Here is a 24,475-nt window from a genome sequence, read left to right as displayed (position 1 = left end):
GCCATCTTGAGTTTTGGATAGACAACTCTAGAAGGGTCTTAATACTCATGTCATTGGTTTGTTTGTATCTCTTTACTATCTAGTGGTAGTTTGGGACACCTTACAATAACTGGCAGTGCTAGGTATTTCATAGATTATATTGTATGAGTTTCTTGCAGATATACATATATTGGTGATTTTACTACATTTTCATTATCACTTATATAATTATGATTGTATTGTTGATTGTTCAGCATTAAATTTATATTTCAGTTGTTTATTAATATTTCAAATTTCTTAATCATAAAATGTTCATTTTATGATATTAATTTTGGGTACAAGTTGGGTTTTATAAAAAAGATTTTTAAAATGAAAACTTTGCAAAAGAGTAAAGTTGAGGTCTTGAGAAAAAGGTTTTGAAATTAAATAACTATTTTCATATTATTATTTTATTCCACCCACTAAACCCGTTTCATAATTTTGTGTTTTTAACTATCATTTTATGTCTCAACTGACAGATTATGTTCATCACGTCCAGGCATCTTTGTTGTTTGTATGGTATTTCACTACTAATGTATTATTTCTTTTCCTTTGACCCTAATAATAGTACTTTTTTTTTTTTTTTACTGGATTCTTATGTATACATTATATTGAGCACTTTCAATATTTTGCATTTGTTCATTGTACATCTTAGATTATTCTGGTGGATTAACCTAATATATATAACTTCTATATTATTTTTTATCGATAATTTTGTGATAATTTCATAAAAAAAGTCCATATTAACTTATTTATACTGTTAGATTACATTCAATTTTATGAATGTTGTACTGGATTTTTGATAGGAAATCCGATAAAACTTCCTAAAACCATTTTAAATGTCCAAGAAGAATCCGGCAGCTGTCTTATCATGTTCGTATATCCTATGTAATAGAAGGCATGCAACTGGATACATCAAAGAAAAAGTCAAATTAATACTTTGCTTCATTGGTCGATGAAGCAATGGGAAAACATCAAAGCAAAAGTCAAAGTAATACTTTGCTTCATCGACCAAAGTAATACTTTGCTTCATTGGTCGATGAAGCAAGGGGAAAATATCAAAGCAAAAGTCAAAGTAATACTTTGCTTCATTGGTCGATGACTTCTCATTGACTGAAAAAAAAAAAAAAAAATCTTCTTTCATGGTACATTCGTTTACTACATTGACGACCTTTCAAGACTATCACTTTACCAAAGCATTTAAAAAAACAAAAAAGAAAATGCATCCCCAACAGGTATATTGGAGACTTTTTAAAAGTGAAAGGACTCTCAACAGGTATAATTGTACTATGATGTGTATTCTTTTTCAACACTGAATTGTCTTCCAATTGACTATTTATTGTACTTCCTTGGCTTCCTCTTTTCCTTTACTGGTAAGAAATTGAATTTGTTTTCCACTTTGCTCTCTCTTTCTCTCTCTCATTCAGAAGTTTGGAAAATGGAGACAGCTGAGGTGAAGAAGGAAAGAGTTGTTGCTGGTAGAGGCTTAATAGATTTTGTTTTCTCTTGGTCTCTCACGGATGTTCTTAATAGTAATTTCTATAAATACAAGGTACAATGCTCGCCGATACTGAAATCATGCATACATGAATATATCATGTTGATCATATTGCACGTTTCTTTTTATTTTTTCCCCTTATTTTTACTGTTTTTGGTAGCATTCGATCCCTAATTCGTTTGAACGAATAATATGTTTATAACATATAACAAAGTATAGAACATTGAATTTTAGTGATTGAATAATATAATCTTAGAAAGTTCTTTTTTCGTTTTTTTTCTTAATTGGAAAATGGTATGAAAGTAAGATGGTTATTTCTCTTATACATGTTATGCATCAAACTTGCTTGTTCTTCCCAAAATTGATACTATTCCATGTAGAAGGAGAAGTATGGATCAAACTTGATGTGGAAATTTAATATTGTTTTGAAAATAGTAAATAGTTTTTTGTGTGCTTATGTGAATTCCAAATAAGAAATTGAAATCATCTACATGTGATTTTCTGCATAAATTTCAGTGGACAGGAAGTTGTTTTTTTTTAAAAAAAAAATTAATTTTAGGTATTTGATTAAATGGAGTTGGTTCATATCAGTTTATGTGATCTTCTTAATCATGTTTCTCATTTTTAGAATCATGATGCAAAGTTGTATATATGTAATTAACCATAAAATCTTCATGAAAATCCACCCAAAAACATTCTGAAAACTATTGCTCCTGAACAGGTGTGGAAGATCCCAATGACATTTTCGACAGTAACAGAATACAAAAGGTCATTCATCCTCCCTCTTTTGGAGGAAACTCATGCTGATCTTTTATCATGCATGGCATCGCTCCCTCAAGCACCTTCATGTGAAATAATCTCTGTCAAAAGAATTACTAAAGATTATAAACTCCCAAAAGATTTCTTTTACAGCATTGTACTGAAACTGAGCAAGGTAAAGAAAAGTGATGCAGAAGGAACATATAAGCCTCAATGTGGAGACGTCATTGCCATAACAGATGCGAAACCAAAATCTGCTGGAGATCTCGGCAGGTCTAAAATATCCTATGTCATTGCAATTGTCCTGGGAGTGCAAGATAATCTTACTAGACTCTCAATACTATCCTCAAAGCCTATCTTGTTAGTTGAAGACAAAATGAAAGATATCAAAAGTGGAACTCTGTTTGCGATTAATTTGATAAACTTGACAACGAATATTCGTATATGGGAAGAATTGAAAACTAATGTGAAAGATCATAATCTCAATATTATTCAGCAAGTTCTTCAAACCAATTTTGTTGTAAGCCATGATCTTCTTTCTTCTTTTCTTTTTCGGAGCAATACTTAGCTAGCTCATATATGGTCGTTTTAAAGTATATTGATATGTTATACATACTGCTTGCAGGATGTAGAAAACTGTAGTATATGTCAACACCATTTGAAAAAAAAACACAGTTCAGCGTACTCAAACATTATAGCAAGAATCCGCTCTTCAGAGTTAAATGAATCCCAAAAATCCGCGGTTTTACGATGCATAGATACAAGGGAATGTCATCACCAGAATTCTGTGAAAATGATATGGGGTCCTCCAGGGACAGGGAAAACAAAGACAGTCGGTTTTCTGTTACATTCTCTTCTTAAGATGAACTGTAGAACACTCACTTGTGCTCCAACTAACACTGCAGTGTTGGAAGTGACAGAGAGGCTTCTAAAGACAGCTAAAGAGTCAATGGAGTATGATACATATAGTCTTGCAGACATAGTTTTGTTTGGGAATGGGGAGAAAATGAAGATCAAAGATCATGATGAACTTCTTGATGTGTTTCTTGATCATCGTGTTGATTTTCTCGAAAAGTTTTTTTTTTCATCATCTGTGTGGGAAGATAGTTTGATATCCACAATTAGTTTCCTTGAGCACCCGGAGAGGCAGTATGGATTATACCTGACAAATCGAAGAGTGAAAGACTATGAGGAGAACAAGGATAAGAAGAATGAAGTGTTGGGTAAGGGGGAAACAAACAGAAATCAAAGTGAAGGAACCAGTGATAAAAGCTCCAGGGACAAGAAAGACAAGAAAGGCAATAAGGTATCGAACAGTGTTATTGTTGAAATCTTAAAAGAAAAGGAGGAGAAGAAAAAAGTGGAGGATATGTTATCTTTGAAGGCTGAAAAAAAACAACCGAAGCACGAAAAAGAAAAGGAAAAGGAACAGGCAGAGGGGGACAAGAAGTGTGATGATTTTTTGACATATGAGGAGTTTATGAAGAAGAGGTTTGGCTGCATCTCGAAACGGCTATCTTTTTATATTGTGAATTTGCACACGCATCTACCAACCTCTTTTGTTTCACAACAAACAGCTAAGAAAATGATTAGTGCTTTCGATTCACTCAAATCTTTTCAAAAGTTATTGGATGAAGTGGTAAGCAGAGATAAACCAGGTGGATGCTTAAAGTTCAGTGTTGCAAGAACAGAGTGCCTTGAAGTACTAAAATCACTGCCTCAAAAATTTCCTGTTCCGGAATTTCACGACAGATGGGATATAAAAAAATTCTGCTTGGAAAATGCATGCCTGATTTTCTGTACTGTATCAAGTTCTGCGAAGTTACATGCAGGAGGAATGAGTAATGCATTAGAGCTAGTGGTTATAGACGAAGCTGCTCAGATTAAAGAATGTGAATCGGCCATTCCTTTACAACTTCCCGGTGTCCGACATGCTATACTCATAGGAGACGAGAAACAGCTGCCTGCAACGGTGAAAAGCAAGGTTTTTCAACTTTACCATAATGATTATTCTGTGTGATTTTTATTTGTTCGTTTGGTGAATAATGAAAAGATTTATTATCAGATATCTGAAGAAGCAGCATTTGGACGAAGTTTGTTTGAGAGATTGGCAATGCTGGGACACAAGAAACACCTTCTCAATGTCCAGCATAGAATGCATCCATCCATAAGCTTATTTCCAAATGGGGAATTCTATCAATATCAGATTTCGGACGGGCCGAATGTTAAAAAACAAAGTTATAACAGACGTTTCCTTCATGGAACGATGTACGATTCCTACTCTTTCATAAATATTGCACATGGAAAAGAGGAATTCGATAACAAGCATAGTCTAAAAAACATGGTTGAGGTTGCTGTGATATCTGAGATTGTTTCCAGCCTTCACAAAAGTATGTCTCTAGCAAACCAGTTGAAATTATTCATCGTAGAAATATTTTCAACTAGAAATTATTTTTACATAAAGGATACAGAATAATCATGATCTGTTTTCTGAACCAGATTTTATTGAAACAAAGGAGAATGTCACAATAGGTATCATCTCACCATACAAGGCTCAACTGTATGCAATTCAAGAGAATCTCAAAATATATAGTGATGACGACAGTAGTGATTTTACTGTAAGTGTTCGATCTGTAGATGGCTTCCAAGGAGGTGAGGAGGACGTGATAATCATGTCAACGGTGAGATGTAATGGGAATGGATCTGTTGGTTTTCTTTCCAATAGTCAAAGAGCAAATGCGGGACTAACACGTGCAAGGTAGTAGATACCTTGCACATACATAGAAAACTTTGCAGTTTTTACAGTATTTTTAGTTTTTTTGTTTTTTAATTGATAGCCAATGCTATTGCTGCACAGGTATTGCCTTTGGATATTAGGAAATGCAGAAACTTTAATAAGAAGTGGATCTATTTGGAAGAAACTTGTTCTTGATGCCAAGAAGCGACGGTGTTTCCACAATGCTGATGAGGACAAGAATTTGGCATATGCTATTGCAGCTGCGTTGGTGGATCTTAACCAGCTCAATATTTTACTCAACATAGATTCAATTTTGTTTAGAAATGCAAGATGGAAGGTATGCTCATGTTTTTGATCCTTTTTTCCTAGTTCTCGAAAGTCGAAACTTGTATTTTTTTACAACAAATTAAGTTGATAGAAAATTACAGTGTTAGCAATTAGTGAACTTATTAGCTTTTGAACGTCCATTCTGATCGAAAACACAATATTTAAAGTGATTCAAATTCGCTAATATTGATGACTGTTTTAACGTCATTTTTCATTTACAATGTAGGTGTGCTTCGATGATGCTTTCTGGAGATCTATGGTAAGAGTTAAAAACAATGAATTGTGCAAGCAAGTACTTTCTCTGCTAGAAAAGCTTTCAAATGGCTGGCGCCAACCTCAGAAGGGAAGAAACGTTATCATGCATGATAAGATTTCTTCGCAATTGTTGGAGTATTACAAGGTCAATGACCAGCTCTACCTTGTTTGGACTATAGATATTATTCAAGAAAATTCAAATCACATTCAGGTTTTGAAGGTTTTGGATATTCTGCCATTATCAAGTATAGCAGAACTTGAAAAGCAGCTCGAAATCTTATTCAAAAGCTATCAGTTGGATAAGATTAGTCGCTGCAAGTACAAATGTAATGATGGGTACGCATTGTCTGTCCTTTTCAGATTTTCACTTCCTTATTAAGAGAGAATTTTCGAAATTTTCCTTTCACAGCTTTCATAAAATATTTGTTCTTCATTTTCAAAGTGAACCTTTTGTTATTTACTGTCAAATTAAACATATGCAGGGATTTGATTGTTCCAATGAGATGGTCAATCTCGAATGGCACTGCTGAAGCCAATCGTGTGAAGGACTTAGTTTCAAAAGCACTGGCTGCACTTGGTCTTATTGATAATTAATGAAGAACACATCATCTACACCTAATAGGGGTGAGTAACTATATGAAATTTTCAAGTAAAATTTTCAATATTTCCAGGCCAGCTGTGGAAATTCGAAACTTGATATTATGGCAATTGGAATTTGAAACTCTGCCTCAATCCATACAACTTCTATCCCCTTACGTATTTCTGTATCTTTCGTTTGATTCAAGTAAGAGATTGTAAGGACTCAATAACTAGGATTATGAAAGGGTTTGTGATATATTTACAATAAAAAATACTCAAAAACTCCGAAATGAGCTTTCTCTGATATTTATGAAACCAAGATGGAAAATTTTCCACAGAATGACAATGAGTTATGATTTTCTTCTTCAAAAAATGAAATTTTAGCTCCCAATTCTTTTTTTTTTTTTTAAATAATTTGTCCTATCTCTAACTTAACATCCATTGCATTGTGGATTTTCATTTGATGCAGCAGGGGATAAAAGTTGGCAGCTATTCTGCCACTGAAAAGGAAGCTGTACGAACTGGTTGCGAGAATGTACTGCAACAAATTAAATTACTTACTATATCTTGTGAAAAATGCTATTTATTACCTTTTATAGCATTTTTAAGAGTGCTATCTTATCCATTGCTAATAAAAATTTCATCTCTATTATAGCAATTTATGAACGCTATATATTAATGCTACAAAATACTTTATGCTAGCATAATCTTTTATGTCATGATTTTAGTATTTGTAGTGTTATTTGACTGTTATGTTTACAGCTTCAATAGCATTCAGATATGCTATCTCATTTGTTTCATAGCACTCAGAAAATGCTATTTGCTATACAATCAAATTTGATAAATAAAAAATTATTATTAAAATTGGTTTAGAATGTATTTATTACATTTTTTAAATCTTATAAATTATATTGCACACTAAACTATACTGAACCGGCATAATTTAAGGACAAATTCCAAATTTTTGATTACTCTTAAAACACTAACATTTGTTCCAAACAACAATCTGTGTAAAAAGTGACATTGTTATTGGTTCCAAAAATTAAAAAAAAAAAAAAAATAGATGCTCATAAAAACTATCATTTGAACATCAACCTAACATCATCTCATAATGGTCCTTTGAAAAATCCAAGTCCTAAATGTGTCATTATCTATTTTCGATAAAATAAGAAAATTATATTGATGTGGTGGCGGAGGATATCATTATAAAATAGAGCATTAAATTGTTTTTTAGTTTTATTTTTGAATAAATAAAAAATATATACTAAAATGTAACATATTTGTTTATACCATAATCTAATTAATTTGAATATTCACTAAACAATAGATTTGTTGCAAAAAAAAATTCGAATTAAAATGAAAAAAAATATATTTTTGAACAAATTTTAAGGAACAATATAGTTTAAAAACTTGTGGAAATCGTAATAAATTGATTGCAATTGTATAGAACAATAAATAAATAAACATAATCCTTTAAGCAAAAAATAAAAATAAAAAAAATAAAAAAGAAAAATTTCATTTTGTTAGGATTAATCAACAATGTAAATTGAAAATTAGAAGAAAATGAATAGATAATAAAATAAGAAAATTATTGTTTTGTAATTATGCGATCATTTTTATTAACTAATTGTATTAAATAATTCTATTTAGAATTAAATATAAATCATAACTAAGTATTTTTTTTTTTGGCTGAAAATCATAACTAAGTATTATGTTACTAAAATTTGCAGATAAATATTTTGATTATATTAAATAAATTACTGTGGTATAAAAGTATGAAATTCAAAAGAAATAAATAAGTAGAAAATGTTAAGAATGGGGGAAATGAAAAGACATTGAAACAGCGGTTGGGTAAGAAATTCAGATGCACAAATAATCCTTTATTAGTCTTTCATTTAAAATAAAATAAAAAAAAAGGAGTAATCCTTTATTAGTGAAACACTAAAATAAAAGTGTAGGCCGGATCCATGTGTGGGCCATCTTTTTTAAAATTATATTTGAATCAATTCAGAAGTTAATCAAAAAAAAAAAAAAAGATTAGAAAATATTAAGAAAATTTGGGAGAAATTGAAAAAGTGATTGGTTAAGAAATTCAGATGGACAAGTAATCTTTTATTAGTCTTCCAAAAAAAAAAAAAATGAGTAATCCTTTATTAGTAAAATAATAAAGGTAGAAGTAAACTAAAATAAAATTGCAGGCCTAATCCATGTGTGGCCTCTGCCCTTTTAGGTCCCTTAGATCCTTTTTTAAAATTATATTTGGATTAATTTAGAAGTTAATTAATATGTTTATTTGGCATCCCTAAGTATAAATTACTAAACAAAGTTCCATGTAATCAATTATTACTATAAAAAAGTTTAATTTAAACATTTATTGCATCCACTTACAAAGAATGAATATTATTTATATCTTCAATATATAATAAGTTCTTTTTTTTTTTTTCTTTTCTGATAATCAAGTATTAGATAATATTTTAAGTTTTGCGTTGTTAATGTTTTTTAATAGAGTTTCTATTTATTAATTTTACTCAATAGCTAATTTCTTTAAGGAATCACATAAAACTTTTCTTAAAATATTAGCATTAGTTAAATTGGAACAAATTTGTCTATATATATATATATATATCCATATTTTCTATATCATATTTTTGCTTAGTAAAATCATTATTTTTTTTTAACAACATTTTTATCTAATAAATTGTTACTGATATAATATAAAAAGAAAATTTCAAAATTTGTATAATTATACATTATATTGTATTTAAAGTATGATATATGAAAGGAAAAATATATATACTATAATCTTTCTTCCTTTTTGAAAAAATGTTACATTAACATTGCCCCCCAAAACAAGGCATCTTGACTCCTCCCCTACCCTAACAATTATCACGTTATATTTATTATTATATACATATACACTATGTGTATATGTATGTAACTTGTAAGCCTATATTTAGCCCAAAAAATATGTATGTAACTTGTAAGCCTATATATTTAGCCTATATTTATAAAATATCTCATCAGAAATTATTTAAATAAACAAATTTGTCCAAAAATGTACTATAAAATGCCACCCTTTGAGAAAAAATATTATTTAATTTTCTTTATTTTAAGATATATTTATTTGTATACGTTAACTTAAGAGTAAATTATACAAACTCCTTTTATTTTTATTTTTTATTTTTTTATTTTTTATTTTTACTTTAATGCTCTACATCGGGGGACTTTTATCTTTATAAAAAAAATAAAACCTTTTTGACCATAAAATTTAAAACTTCAACTAAGAAGAGAGGATTCCGTTAAAAAAAAAAAAAAAAAAAAAAAAAAAGGGGAAAATTTTTCAAAAACAGAGAATGTGTGTGGGTGTTATTAAAAAGCTTTAAATTAAAAAGGAAGTTTGCATAATTTACCCAAATCTTTATTGCTTGTTAGCCATTATCAGTTTATCACCATCCTTTTATTTCCCCAAACCTTTTGTCCTAATATCTATCCAGTCAGGGGCCTATACTTATGCTGTTTGCGGGAATTTTTTTTCAAAAGAAAGAGAAAAAAATATGAGACATTATAAAAAGGAAAAGGAAAAGGAAAAACAAAAAGATATACAGATTGGACAATTGCTTGGTCGCACTAAATTTCTGAATCAACAATATATATATATATATATATGTATGTATGTATGCATATAAACATAATATAAAATTATAATATAAAATAAAATAAAAGTGGCGGGAACTCCATAGTTGATAATTTTCAAAACCTACATGTGCGTCACTTTTTGGCGCTCTCTCTCTTTTCCCAAAATCACCTTTTCTCTCTCTCTCTCTCTCTCTCTCTCTCACTCTCACACATCTGGAAACACCCCCCCCCCCACCCCAAAAAATAAAAAACCTCCAATTCGCGAAGAATCCATGGCGACTCGCTCCACCGACTCAGAAACCACCAACCAAACCGGTTCCGACTCGGACAAGGCTCGCCACCCACTCGCCATAGTCTTCTCAGTCGGCCGTCTGATCCGTCCTCCAAAGCTCGCTTCACGATGCACATCTTTCTCCATTTCTTCCGAGCTCATCCACTGCCTCTGCTCTATCCCCGAATTGCCTCTGTCCTTAACCGAAGATCTCTACTCTGCACGGTCTTCCGATGCCTTGAAACCTTTGGCTGACTCGACGGCGAATTCAAAAAGCAGAAGGAATGAAGAATCCACATGAGAATCCACAAATTTGATGGGCCAGAAACATGGAAATAGGGGGCATAGGGCAGAGTCCAGTATAGTGGTGGTGGGGTTTTACTGAGTTTTAGGGTTGGAAGTGCGAGAAACAATGGCAGCTCCAATTGCCGGAAGATCGACGGTGGTGGTGTGTACGCTGTTCAGAGCAACAACCACCAATCCAACAGCGTCGGCAAGTAGACCTTCATCGTCGCCTCTCTCTTCGATTCGCTCAGCTTTCAGGCCTCTTCAATCTCGAGTCTCTTCCCCTCCTTCTTCCAGGTACTTTTTATTCTTCTTCGATGACTATATTTCTCTATCTATATATGATTTTTTTTTTGTTGGCTTTATGAATTATGATTTGAATTTGGAAGGTTGGTATGACGAGAATTGGCTTCTCTTAGACCCATCCACACTGCCATTGCATAGGCTTGCCTTGTCTCCAAGCTCCCCGCCGATCCCACCACCTATATGGAAGGTCTTTCTCTCTCTCTTTTTACACATATGTCCAACTTTTGCTTTTGAATACAAATTGTTGCGCATTTTCTAATAATTTTCTGATATTTTAGTGAGTATGAAAAATTAAGGCTATAATCCTTGTCTTTGTGACCGTGCACAAATTCAAATTGAAATCTTTGCTAGGAACTTAGATATTCCTCAACCTTGAATCTGTTGCTTTTAACTTTCCCATTTTGGTTCACGGCTCTGGGGTAGTTTGACATTGCACTTGGGCTTTAGGAAGTTATAGTAGTAATATATATTTAACTCACGAAGTCGATAAATAACCATTCCCATTCTGGCATTGCTAAAGAAATTTTATTTTTCATTAACAAAGAATACCATCTCAATTGGAAATTATTCTCATCAAATATAGCAATGTTGCACTTTGTAAATCTTACGGATCTGAGCTGGATTTATTTATTTTAGTGGGAAGTATAAGGTTTAATTCACTGTTAGTTTAAATAGCCTTAAGAGTGTAGTGCAGACCTTAGTTTTTCTTGAATGATACTGATATATTTACTCCTTCCCCTTCCTCCTGCCTCCCGCTTCCTGCCCCTAGCACCCCCAAGACTTCTTCATTCCAGTTTTAATGTGTAGTACCGAAGCAGTCAGAATGTGGCTTAAGAAGCGGAAACGCCTCGTATGGTACTCTAAATTCATGCCTCCGGCCAAAAGAAGATTCATCTTTAGCCTTCGAGATTTTGATTTTTTTCTCTCTCTCTCTCTCTCTCTCTCTCTCTGTGGAAGTTCAAAACGCAGTAAGAAATGTGATTTCTCAAAGGTACTACTGAAGTGATTTGTGTATTTAATTATTTATTCTTTTTTTTTCTTAATTTTAAAAATTGTTTTGAAAATTGAGATCTGGAAATATTTTACTCATAGGTCAACTAGGTTGTAATTTGATTGTAGATCAATAATTTTTTGGGGGAATTGGCATGTTTGGCTTTGTATTTGATTTATGAAAGGAGCAAGGAAAGAATTATTTTTGGAACCCCTATATTAGAGAGCTTGATTGCCTCTGAGAGAGGGGCCAATTGGCCGTGAAATATTCTCTTTTATGGTTAGATGCTGAACTGGCTTATCTTACTGGCAGCCTTACAAATGTACTTTATGCTGTAAGATAGTTTTCTTCATGTATATTCATTTAGTTTAGACACTGTTAGATAGTTGAAATTATTTTAGTTATTTTATTATTTTTAGCCAATTGTTGTACTAGGTTGGTTTCATTTAATTTCAGTTATTATATTTTAGATTTAAAAATTTAAGGATGAAGTTCAAGTTTAATGCAATGGAGTACAAGCGCTTAAAATTATTACAGTGACAAGTTCAATGCAATATTTTCTTTCACAATTCCACCTACACTCCTACTTGCCACTGCCATCTATACAGTTAACTACACTTGTTTATAGATTTTATTATCTATATTTGGATACATTTAAATCATTGTATTATGTAATGATAATTATTTTTATGTAAAGTCAATTATAGTTTTTATAAATATTATTTAAATATTTTGATTTGTGAAAATTTAATAATTTGCTTTGCATATTGGTTATTTTTTGCATTACTTAATTAATTTAAGATTTATTAATATTAATATTAATGCAAAGAATTAAATGTTTTGCATTACTTGATTAATTTAAGTGATCATCAATGACCAAATAATTTGGTCTCAAAATGTTAGTTTCAAGGACTAAAATATCGGTCACTTATAATTGTGAAATTGGTTACTTATATAGTTTTATGTTATCAAAATGTTATTTTTTTAGAGATTTTCAGAAACTAAAATTTGGTCATCAAAACAAAAAAAAATCTGGTCGTTAAAACTGAAAAGTTTTAACGATCACATATCTATTGGTTATTAAAAATAATTTGTTATAACGTTTAAGTGACCATGCAGTAATTATGTTTTTCTGGCTGCTAAAAACTTTTAACGATTAATATATGGCTTTCTGCAACAAAAAGCAATGGTTGTTGAAAGGTTTTTTTAAAGTAGTGTTTATCGAAGACATCCCTTAAAACTCCAATGTGCTATTAGATCTTTTACATTAAATAAGACAAAAGTTAATTTCAATATTACACAACATAAGCAAAAAAATATATGAGAAAAGACTATTGCAAAGATCGAAAAGGTGGGATTAATGACTTCTTCATAACGCCTTAGCACCCTCAATTAACAGCAATTTAGTTTACACCCAATTTATACTAAATGTTTTGAGCTAGCAAATGATGCGTAAAGAAAGTCTAAAAACATAAAATTATTAATGTCTAAACCAGTTTTCGATTTTTATCCGTTAGTTATCCAAGGATCTCTATATACCTTGGAGAGCGTGCCTAACAAGAAAAGAAAATACAGAATTTCTGTTATGTCCTTGAAACCCCAGAACAAATGACCCATCACTTTCAATCGGGTCAGCCCAAGACCTAACCACCACCTCCATTGGATCTTCACCGAATCGACACCTCACTCGATGGAATCAGCTCATTTGTGTTTTGTCCTTCCAATTGCCCATTAAAAATCCGATCGACAGCAAAAATCCATGGCAAGCCATTGCCAGACACGTTTGGATTGTGCCTCAGATGCTAGCAAGTGCAACCCATGAAGTTTTTAGCAATTTGTCGAATTTTTAGCCATTCTGTCCAACCCATATCTCCCTCCCCCTTAATTTTGCACACTATGAACTCATTTTCAACTTCCATTTGTCAAAATTTTTTATGGGTTGGGAGATCCATTAATAATAAGTTTGGTTGAAACTTTTCTTGCATTTTGTTCACAATTGTTGGAGTATTACAAGGTCAATGACCAGCTCTACCTTGTTTAGACTATAGATATTATACAAAAAAACTCAAATCATATTTAGGTTTTGAAGGTTTTGGATATTCTACCATTATCAAATATAGCAGAACTTGAAAAGCAACTTGAAATCTTATTCGAAAGCTGTAAGTTGAATAAGATTAATCGCTGCAAGTACAAATGTAATGATGGCTATGCATTGTCTCTCCTTTTTAGATGTTTCACTTCCTTATTAAAAGAGAATTTTCAAGTTGTTCTTTTCACAGTTTACATAAAATATTTGTTCTTCATTTTCAAAGTCAACCTTTTGTTCTTTACTATCAAATTAAACATTTGTAGGAATTTGATTGTTCCAATGAGATGGTCAATCTCGAATGGCACTGCTAAAGCCAATCTTATGAAGGACTTAGCGTGAAAGCATTGGCTGCACTTGGTCTTATTTATGACCCTAAATTTTATCGAAACTTTTCTTGTATTTTTCAATCACTAATGACACTTTTGGACCAATGTGATTAGATCAATGTGTTACCCATCTCATGGGCTTTCCATTGATATATTACGTGATTTGATTAATTTTGTCCTTTTTTAGGTCATTTAGTTTAATACGGGATAAAATTGGAGTATGTTTTGATAATCTAGGATCAAATTGATGTTCAAAATGTATTCATAGGTGTTAATAGGACCCATTTAAAGGTTCAATTTCATAAAATTGGCATTCATGTTAAAAAGCTCAATTTTAGGTATCGAGTCCTAAGGCAATATAATTAGATCATTCAATATCCAATTTATATAATTTTAAAGTGGAATAAATTATTTCAAGACATGTGGTGTGTACCAATGATTTTAGTGTAGTGTTGGATTCTAAGAATATTATATTATATTAGAGGCACCCACACTGTGCTTGGAGGCAACCCTATGAAGGAGCAAGAATGAGTAACAACGATATGTGTAAGTAGTTTATATTTTAAATGGTTTTGGGCATATTAGAATGATAATTGCATATTAGAATGATAATTATATGGTTTGATTTTTAAATGATTATTTTATGCATATGTGAATATCTACTTTTACATATATGTGTTATCATTTCATGTGACTTTTAACAACATTTGAAATGTTTTCAAATTTTATTGAGCTTATAATGAACTTATGAATCTTGGTATTTAAACATCTTTGTATTAAAAGTTGATGTACTAGTCCTATTGAAAAATATTTGGTTTTGAGAAGCGGATTGGAGCCTGTATCTATATATATATATATATATATATTTGTTTTTTTTTTTAAGCATATTTATGCATTTTAATTTCCAAAGTGCTAATAAATGGTTTATGGTCATATATAATTCATCATTGCTATTTATATTATGTACTCACGTATAATGTCAGGACCCGTCCAGAATTCCTCCTTCGGAACCCTAGACAGCCCTGATCCCAGGGAAATACCACCGAACCTTCCAACGGAAAATCCGGCAGCACCTCCCCTAAGGGATTTACTTACCACAAATTTACCTGCACTGAAAACACACTTCAAAAATATCCCCTTATTCCTCCCACAAACTACAAATTGGTTCCACAAATTTCAGCACTTCAAAACAAAAATACAGTAATCCAGTGCAAGATAAATACAACAAGAGCGAAAGAAATAGTACAACTGCAATAAAGAAGAACAGGGTACTTCACGAAGTAAAACAGCGATGAAGATCGAGTCCGCTCCGAATGAACACTGACAACCTGGTACCTAGAGGAACGGAATTTAAGAGTGTGAGATGCTAATCATCTCAGTGAGCGACCCTACTACTATACAATATAATACCATGGTAATAGGTATATAAATAATAATTATTTGGAAATAATATTTTCTCTCAAAACCCTTACAATTCTCTCAGTTGGAAAGGTTCCCCTTTTAAAACATTTTCACAAAACCCTTTATCCATATTCCCCGAAAACCAAGACATCAATTAAATACCAGAAGCGGTAACAATTATATTTTTAATTCCAATTCAGTTTCCAAACATTTTATTTTTAAAACACAGTTCTGAAAATCATTTGATGCACCCACTATATACCAGTGGCGCCAGAGTACCCAGCGTCCCGAGGTACTGCCAGACAGGAGGTTATAGAGAGAAACCGGCATACGGTCGCGTGGCGTCCCACTGCGCCGCTGCTAACCTGGTGTCCCGGCCAAAGGGGGGTGGCCGCCCTCTCCGATGGCATCCACAGGACACCCTCATAATATCAACCGCGCGCTACTCACACCCACCTGCGCGCTAATCACATCACCTGCGCGCTAATCACACCCACCTGCGCGCTAATCACAACCGTGTGCACACTAACCATATCACATATACCATATCACATAATCAGAACACCAGTACGTGCACGGTGCATCTAAAAATTATAAAATCCATAAATTTAAATCATAAAACAAATTTCACATTTTTCATAAGCATAGCGGGCATAATCCATCCGCTTGAACCGGGAAATTCTCCACAATTTCCTTATAATTCATACCATAAATTCCATGATTTTCAAATCCACCAACTCCCAAATCCATCAATTCAAATATCCACATTTTTTCCAAGCATAAATAATTTCTCGAAATATCATAATCAAATCCCATAATATTTTATGGGCATATTTCATAAAAATTGAAATCACCAACATAACCAAATATTTTCCTTGAAATATTTGAAAATCAAATCGTGCCCAATTTACCATTAAAACCACACCAATTTCAAAATCCTCAAAACCATAAAATAATTCCACACGGCATAAATTTGTAGAATTCGCATTTTCTTAAATCCAATAAATTCATAAATAATTCTACAATAAATCCAATAAATATTTGGCACATAGAAATTAAATTCCAAATATTTAATTCACACATAATATATTCATCAATTAAATTCCCCAAAATTAATTTGAAGGTGGGTCACTCACCTGGAGCACGCAATTAACCCACGATCCACTACGGGATCAATTCTACGACTCACCGGTGCTCCTAGAACAAAATTCACAGACAGTCAAATAAATTAATATTTTATTCGGGTAAATAATACCCGGTACTCGGGGGGTCAAAACACAAACGATATCTAGAATTTACGAGTTATATACCGAATCGAAGCTCGAGTGATGCTAATCACAGATCCGGTCTTAATTTTCGATGATCGTACCCGACGAGGGTTGAATTTCGTCGGGAAGCTTTCCGGGTTTCGGCTCTGCAATTCTCCCAAACCGTCGCGAATTGGCGGAAACGGAAGTCGGATTTGGGTTCAGGAGGTCGAACACTGCGGACTGGAGCTGGCCGGAATTTTCGGGTACTCGCCGGAACAGTATTTTCCGGCGGGCCGCCACGGTCACCGGCAACGGTCACCGGAACAGTATTTTCCGGCGGTGGCCGTTGGCTGTGAAATTTTGCAGATTTGTAGATCGTGAGGAGAGCAATCCAACGGGACCGACGGTGAGCAAAACGGAGGTCGGACGGCGGAGAAATCACAGTTTGAAGATTTCCGACCCCTCGCCGGAAAACGCTCCGATCCCGGCGCGTCGGTGGTCCGATGGCCGTGATTTTTGGTGGGTAGGCCGGACTTGAGGAGAGGATGATGGGTGTATGGCGCGTGTACTGTATATCGGTCGGAATAGTGCCGATTCGCGGTGGCCGGCGGTGGAGGGGGAAAAATCGCCGCCAAACTTCGGACGTCCGATCCGGGCGCGTCCGGCGGCCGTTCGCCTTGAAATTTGGAGGTTTTGCCGGAAATGAGGTGGGCAATCTGGCTGGCCGGTGCGTGTACAGTAACTAGGCCGGAAAACGTGAAAATGACCGGCGGCCGGTGACTCTCTCTCTCTCTCTCTCCTCTCTCTCTTTCTCTCTCTTCCCCGAGTGTTTTAACAAATAAAACCCCTGTGTGACACTGTTCATGCCACGTGGACCAATCAGAAGCTGACACGTGGCATTTTACTGTTCACCGACCCAAAAAACATTAAAATAATACGGTATCCGGTAAACTTCAAACGTCCATAACTTTTTAACCGGATGTCCGTTTTGAGCGTGCCGCTAGTCTGTGAACTCGTATCGACGAGCCCTTCACAACCATGCATGAGTCAAAGCTCAATTCCCCATAAACAAAAAGTCAACTCCGGCACCCCTTGGACAATTTAGACCGCAACTTGTTTCGTCCATAACTTTCAAACCGTAGCTCCGTTTTCGACGTGCTACCAGTCTACGAACTCGTGGCATCGTGCACTTCGCCACGGTACCCTAGTCAACTCAAAATTCGCACCGAGTCAAAAAGTCAACTTTTGACCCCCTTCGGTCAACGGTCAACGGTCAACCTCGGTCAACGTGCACGGATTCCGGTGCGATTTGGGACGGGGTGTTACATATAATGTTTTGGCATGAAATGTTAATTTGAAAGTTTTGAAATACTAGGTTTATAAAATCATTAGAGAAATAATTTAAATAAATAAATTTATTTTTGGATATTAAATTTCAACATATGGTATAGTATTTGTTTTTAAAATGGAAAAGCATGATCTTTCATGAATATTGTATTGTTAAGTTTTGATTGGATTAGTATGCTATGCAATGCAAGTGAATATACTATGTAACTCCCTGAACCAAAGTGTTCCTGAATTTTTTGCATATTGAACAAGTTTGACTGGAGTAGATCAAGATTGACAAAGTGGGTCTCATAGTTGACTTTTTATTATGGGAGGAATTTTGTTTTAACCAAAGCACCATTATGAAGTACGCATCATCCCTAATTCATAGACAGGTAGCACACCAAAATCAGAATTGAGATTAGACAGTTATTATCAGAATAATGTACGGACTAAACTCATCGAGTAAGCCTAAGGTTGACTTTTTGTTTTATGAATTATGGTTTTGACTTGTATACCTTTGTTTAGTGCTTGTCAACACAAGTTCATAGATTAGTAACACACTTAATTTAGACTTATGGTTAAAAAGTTATATACTTATAAAATTTTAATTATTTTTCTAGAATTGACTTTACCAGGTATTTTTGAACAACATGTGACATGTGCAAGTCAGCACCCCAACCATTACCATGGGTGCACGATGGCACCATGGATGGCTTTAATTAGGTCATGTGGCCTCTATGAGAGAATAGGAGATGTAAAGAGAGGGAGGGGTAAGAGAGAGAGAGAGAGAGAGAGAGAGAGAGAGAGAGAGAGAGAGAGAGAGAGAGAGAGAGAGGATAGTTTCTTTCTCCAGCCATATCATCCACCCCCGACCATCATCCAACTATACACACCAACCTATCAGACTTCCTACTCCCCAATGCATAGGCTTGCCAAATTTCACGACAACTTGGCTAGTGACGCGTGGGGATTGGAGCAACTTCTCAAGGCAATAGCCATTTGCTTTACTGACCAATTTCTCCCTTTCCAACCATTGCCTCGCCTCACCCTTAACACAGCCCTCTTTCCCACTAAAAAACAACCCAATCCCAAAATTTCAGGGTCGGAGGACCACCAATGCGCCAACACTAGTGACCTTTTTCGGCAATAGCAGTGGCTCATCAATCTCCCAACTTCGATGAGTTTCCTGCTAATCCACCATCCTATTCCACCATTTTTGACCCTCTTAAATCCAAATCCAAAATTCGTTTGACTCAATTTGAGCTTGTTTATGAGACTCATGAACATTAAGTTGACGAAGTCTTTCTAGCGAGATCTAGCCCCCCCAATTATAATCTTCGACAAGTAAGACCCAATCCGTGATTCTTATATCCTAAGCTTCTTTTTTGGTATCTACGTTCTAGTTTCAGTTAAGGTTTGTGTTTAAATCCCAGGATAAATTGTGTAAAATATCCAATAAAAATAATATTTGAACAGGTGTTATATTTTATGGATATTTTAGACACCCTGTATAAACCAAGGAACAAATCTCTTAGAAGATCTGAAGCAATCTGCATGTTTAGGTGAGTGATACATTTTTTGGAATTTATTTATGGGAAAAATTACATAAAATGTTGTATGAAGTATTGATTTATTTTGTGATATTTACATAAAAAGGAAATTAATATTTATGTGAGTTTTATGAATGTGTTTCTATATATATAATTTGAAAAATTGTTGGTTAAATATTTGTAATAAAAATTAGTTCTTATAGAAAATATATATACATGCATATATATTTTTGGTAAGGTATTTTTGGTAAAAGGCATGATTTTTGTAAATATGATTTAAAAAAATTAAATAATTTGTATGGGTTGATGTACTGAAAAATCCTAGTAAAATTTATAAATTGAAATTGTGGTAAAATTCGTACATCTATATTGTTTTTAGATGTACCATACAGTACTAGTATTCTGTACTTCCATTATTATTGATTAGCATGCAGGCATTGTTTAGTCATCCTATAGGAGTTAAATAAGAGAAGGTTGGCAAGAATTTTGCATTGGAAGTATTAGTCTCCTTCCCCTTAATCGCATGATGGTAGGTTATTAGCATCAATATCTTGGAACGCCAACATTTCTGATTGCAAGTATCTTCCTATATCTTTTTGTCAAAAGGTATTTAGAACACCTAGTGCCTCCTACATCACTTGGTATATAGCTTGATACATTACGTATACATGTGGTTTAGGTTTAAAATAATGTTTTTAATATATGTATATTTATTTATTTAATTTATGGTTTTTAAAATGTTTAATTAATCACTTACAAAATTTATTTAAATTTTTTTAATATAATATTTATTATATTATTTTATTTTCACCTAAATTTTACTTATTTACTTGAAAGGAGTATTTTAGGATATTTATCTAAATTAATTTTGTTTCATTGTAATTTTATTTTAATTTAATTTTTATTGGATTTTGTTTTATTTCCAATAATAATATTTAAATATTGTGAGACAAACAATTATGGGCTTTGTGAAAATAATTTTTAACAGGAATCCTTTTCAAATTGAGTAAATTAGTGATGGTTTCAAGAGAAATTTTTTTTTCAAAGTTTTATTTCTAATTAAAATTTTCTTAAAATTTCCTATTAATATTATTAACTTTAGTAATACTGCCATAAATGCAAATTTTACTTTCCATTCATCAAATTATTATTTTATTATTTTATTATTTTAATTAGTATTATTTTTATTGTTAATATTATTGTTATCATTAAATGGATATCACTCACTGGAATGATTTGTATCTCATTGGTTTTATTTGTTTTACAAACCTATTCCCTTATGTCCAAGAAACTAGTCGATTGAACCGCTTTACTATGATTTCCTTTTACTACCTCCTTATGTTGCTACATTTAAGTAGAAAATTTTCTTTTGATCTCTCTGTACTATTTTTGTTATTATTTCTCCTATTTCTATAACATTCATGTTTCTTAATTTAACCTTAGAATGCTTTGGTTTTGATTATGGAATTGGTGGCCTGTACGGTGCTATTTAAGTTTTTTTTTTAATTATTTTTGCATTTTGTTTCTTTTTTTTTTTTTTTTTCTTTATGGAGTGTTATAACTTTGTGGAATTTTTTGTAATAAAGGGAAAGGAATAAGATGATTGTAGCTTTTGGAGTTTGTTTTTTGTGCAAAGAAGTTTTGGGTAAGGTCCATTTCCAAAGGAGATGTTATTGGATTTTTTGTAAAGTTTTCGATAGGGTGTCCACTAGTCAGGGCTAGCCCTGGAATTCGGTAGGGAATCTAGGAGGTCCTTACAATTTTGGTATCAAAGCACTTGGTTCTTGAATGCCTAAAGGATTGTGCATTGTTGTGCATCCCATCTTCCAATTATTTTCTTATCCAACATTGCTGAAGCCTCTTTTTCTGAATCTTTGTTTTGTTTCTCTAGAATCTACCATGATGCACAAACTAAGCAGATGTGACTATCAAGAGGACTTGGCTGAGAGTTCTAGAAGTAGGTCAACTTTCAGAACTCTTGTCACATAATTGACTCGGGCGCTAGGAAATTCTAATACTACAGCATACACTGTGGATCTATCTAAGCATTTGGGAGCTATAAATTTCGATGGAACTGAAAGCCTAACAACGGCTATAGCATGGTTTGCCAATATGGATAAGATCCTACATGAATAGATGTAGTGTTATGATAAGGACCAAGTCAGGATAGTAGGCTTTATGTTGGAAGGAGATGCTAGAAAGTGGAGCATAAAAAAGACTAGGAGTGTCAAGACCCACTCAAGATTCCTTATCGGAACGCCAGTTAAGCCACGACTAGGGAAATCCTATAGGGCCGTTCTATGGAAAATCCAATAGCATTTCCCCTAAACGTTGAGCATGCTTTAAAAATTTTCTGCATAAAAAATGACCTTCACTATCATACCACCTTATTCCTCCCATCTTACTACAAGAGATTTCCACAACAGGCAACACTTTGAAACAAAGTATAAGAATACATACACTAGAAATAATTTAATGAATAAAGAATACCTTTAAATATTCATGTCTGCCCACGCCACCCGCTTATTACAATCATACGCCATAAAAGATAAATATAAAAACAATTATAATAATAATAATAATAATAGTACTAACAATTATAGTAGTGATACAGTCTCTCAAAACTTTGGGAAAGTTGTTCGAAGGTTACGATACTTGTTCGATGGGATAAATACAATAAGTATGCAATTGACAATAATGATGATAGTAATAATAGTGACAAATAATAATATTAATATTTGTAATAACAATAACAATAATAGTGATGATAATAATAATAACAGTACCAAATTCACAAGTAATAATAATAAAATAATAACAAATAATAATAACAGTGGTAACAACAATAGCAACAATATTTATAACAATTATAATAATCATAATAGATAATAATAACTACAATAATAATTAACCACAGCAACAATGATAAATAGTAATAATAATAAATAATAATAACAACAACAACAATAAATACTGATAATAATAGAAAATCATATTCATAAATAAATAAAATAATATTAAAATTAATAAATATGCTATGGATTCCACACATTCGCAGTGGAGGTACACCTAATGTATCATATAGCATGGTGATGCACGGTCTCATGATATCAACTGTCGCAGGTACACTACTACCAATATGGTCTAGGATGATTACCTATAGTGATACCAACCCACTAATCTTATAGATAACAGAGCTACGAGATAAAGTTATTCATCGGTTGAATCAAGTCGTTGTCTTATATAGTGATACACATGGACATAACCTAATATATATATATATAGTTGATGTACCATATAATATACTGGCGGTGTCAGATAGTACTCGGCATCCCAAGCACTATTCTGACAGAGAGGTTAAAGAGAAAAATTTGCAATCGATCACCTTGGCATCCCTCAGCACCAATTGCTAATAATTTACCAAACCAATCGTCCTTTGATTGAGAGGAGACTGGTTGATGCCTACTGAGCAAAATACGTGCCAATCCTCAAGTGCATAGCTCCCACAAGATGGCCATACATACATACATGGTAATGTAATAACCAGCCATCCTGCGACCAACGGGGGATTGATTGATGCTCTCTCTGCATAATACTTGCCTACCTCTCTCACCACAACTCACAAAGGACGAACATATATATAACTTGTGTACTAACCCATATAATAACCAGTCATCCTATGACCAAGAAGGGTGGGGTTGATACTCACTGTGCAAAAAAATTGTCAGCCCTCAAGTTCATGGCTTACACAGAATGACCATACATACTTGTGCACTAATAAACAATACTGAATAGAACACCAGTACTGTATGGTGCATTTAAATAGCATATAAAAATTTACAATATCATAAATACGAAAATTTGCTAAAATGTTATCGGGTTTGATACAGTTTTGCTAAACTCATAAAATTCCATATATCCTTTTAAAAAAAACCACATAAATTCAACAATTTTATAAAATTAATTATTATCATACTATTTTTTTTTTAAATCATAAATATAACTTTTATGTAACAAAAATATTTCAATCATATAAATTTACACAATAAAATTAAATGACAATTTCCTTAAATTTTAAAACATACACCATACTTTTTTGAAATTTTAAATAACACAAAATATATATATACACATCTATATGTACACAAATTTCAGATATAAAATATGAATAATTATATTTTAGAAAATACTAATTGGAAATAGATGATAAAACAAATTAAATACATTTAATTTAAATGTTGCTTTAAAACTTTAGGATATGAAATTTATATCTGAAAAATAGTACTTGACGCACCACACTATATACCAATGATGCCCTATGATACCCAGCGTCCCGAGCACGGTCTGGCGGGAGGTTAAAGAGAGAAACTTGCATACGGTCGCTTCGGCATCCCGACAGCGCCGCTGCTTAAACCGTCAACCCGGCCATGGAGGGGGGTGGCTTATGGCCAATATCAAACTTGCCTGCCCTCGGTCCAATGGCAACTCATGGGAGACATTATAATTTGCGCGCTCATCCACATACACAGTACAAAACACCAGTACTGTATGAGTGCGTCTAAAATAAATAATCATAATATTTTAAAAATAACAATTTTTCCAAAACTCACCGTGGGAATCATACCATTTTTCAAATTCACAATCCCACATTTTTTCTTTAATATCTCCAGTATAAATCCATCAATAACAATATACAAATAACTTTTCCCAAATTATAAAATCAATCAAATAATATTTCAAGGGCATAATTATATAATTTGAAAGCACCAAACTTAAACCAATATTTTTCTTGAAATATTTAAAATCGAATCATGCCCAAAACTAAAACTGAAATCCAAATACAATTAATTAAATGAAAACATCTTACT

At 32.9% G+C, this 24,475-nt stretch overlaps 1 protein-coding gene and 1 long non-coding RNA gene across 6 annotated transcripts; both read left to right on the top strand.

The window, feature by feature from the left end:
* The first annotated feature begins 1,218 nt into the window (after nt 1-1,218).
* On the top strand, nt 1,219-6,865 carry LOC107422114 (uncharacterized). Of its 4 annotated transcripts, none has more exons than XM_016031522.4 (10): nt 1,219-1,294; nt 1,446-1,570; nt 2,238-2,795; nt 2,901-4,259; nt 4,341-4,665; nt 4,775-5,033; nt 5,133-5,349; nt 5,566-5,930; nt 6,077-6,218; nt 6,646-6,864. In XM_016031522.4, the coding sequence occupies exons 2-9, from the start codon at nt 1,457-1,459 to the stop codon at nt 6,186-6,188; spliced, it is 3,309 nt and encodes a 1,102-aa protein (XP_015887008.3). In that variant the 5' UTR covers nt 1,219-1,294; nt 1,446-1,456; the 3' UTR covers nt 6,189-6,218; nt 6,646-6,864. The 4 variants fall into 4 exon arrangements, with proteins under 4 accessions (XP_015887008.3, XP_024931419.3, XP_048332703.2 ...); XM_048476746.2 differs by lacking the exon at nt 1,219-1,294 and having other exon boundaries at nt 1,370-1,570; nt 4,775-4,807; nt 4,913-5,033; XM_025075651.3 differs by lacking the exon at nt 1,219-1,294 and having other exon boundaries at nt 1,369-1,570; nt 6,643-6,865.
* Nucleotides 6,866-10,045: 3,180 nt separating this feature from the next.
* On the top strand, nt 10,046-12,149 carry LOC112489262 (uncharacterized). 2 transcript variants are annotated; one of them, XR_007241830.2, is made up of 3 exons: nt 10,046-10,662; nt 10,755-10,858; nt 11,441-12,149. It is a non-coding gene; the product is annotated as an uncharacterized LOC112489262 (long non-coding RNA). The 2 variants fall into 2 exon arrangements; XR_009638245.1 differs by having other exon boundaries at nt 10,755-12,149.
* Nucleotides 12,150-24,475: the final 12,326 nt, after the last annotated feature.

The sequence above is a fragment of the Ziziphus jujuba genome, chromosome 3 (genome assembly GCF_031755915.1).
Source record: "Ziziphus jujuba cultivar Dongzao chromosome 3, ASM3175591v1".
In the NCBI taxonomy this organism is placed as follows: domain Eukaryota; kingdom Viridiplantae; phylum Streptophyta; class Magnoliopsida; order Rosales; family Rhamnaceae; genus Ziziphus; species Ziziphus jujuba.
The sequence above is the reverse complement of the archived record's forward strand: the minus strand, read 5'-3'. Positions and strand labels throughout refer to the sequence as shown.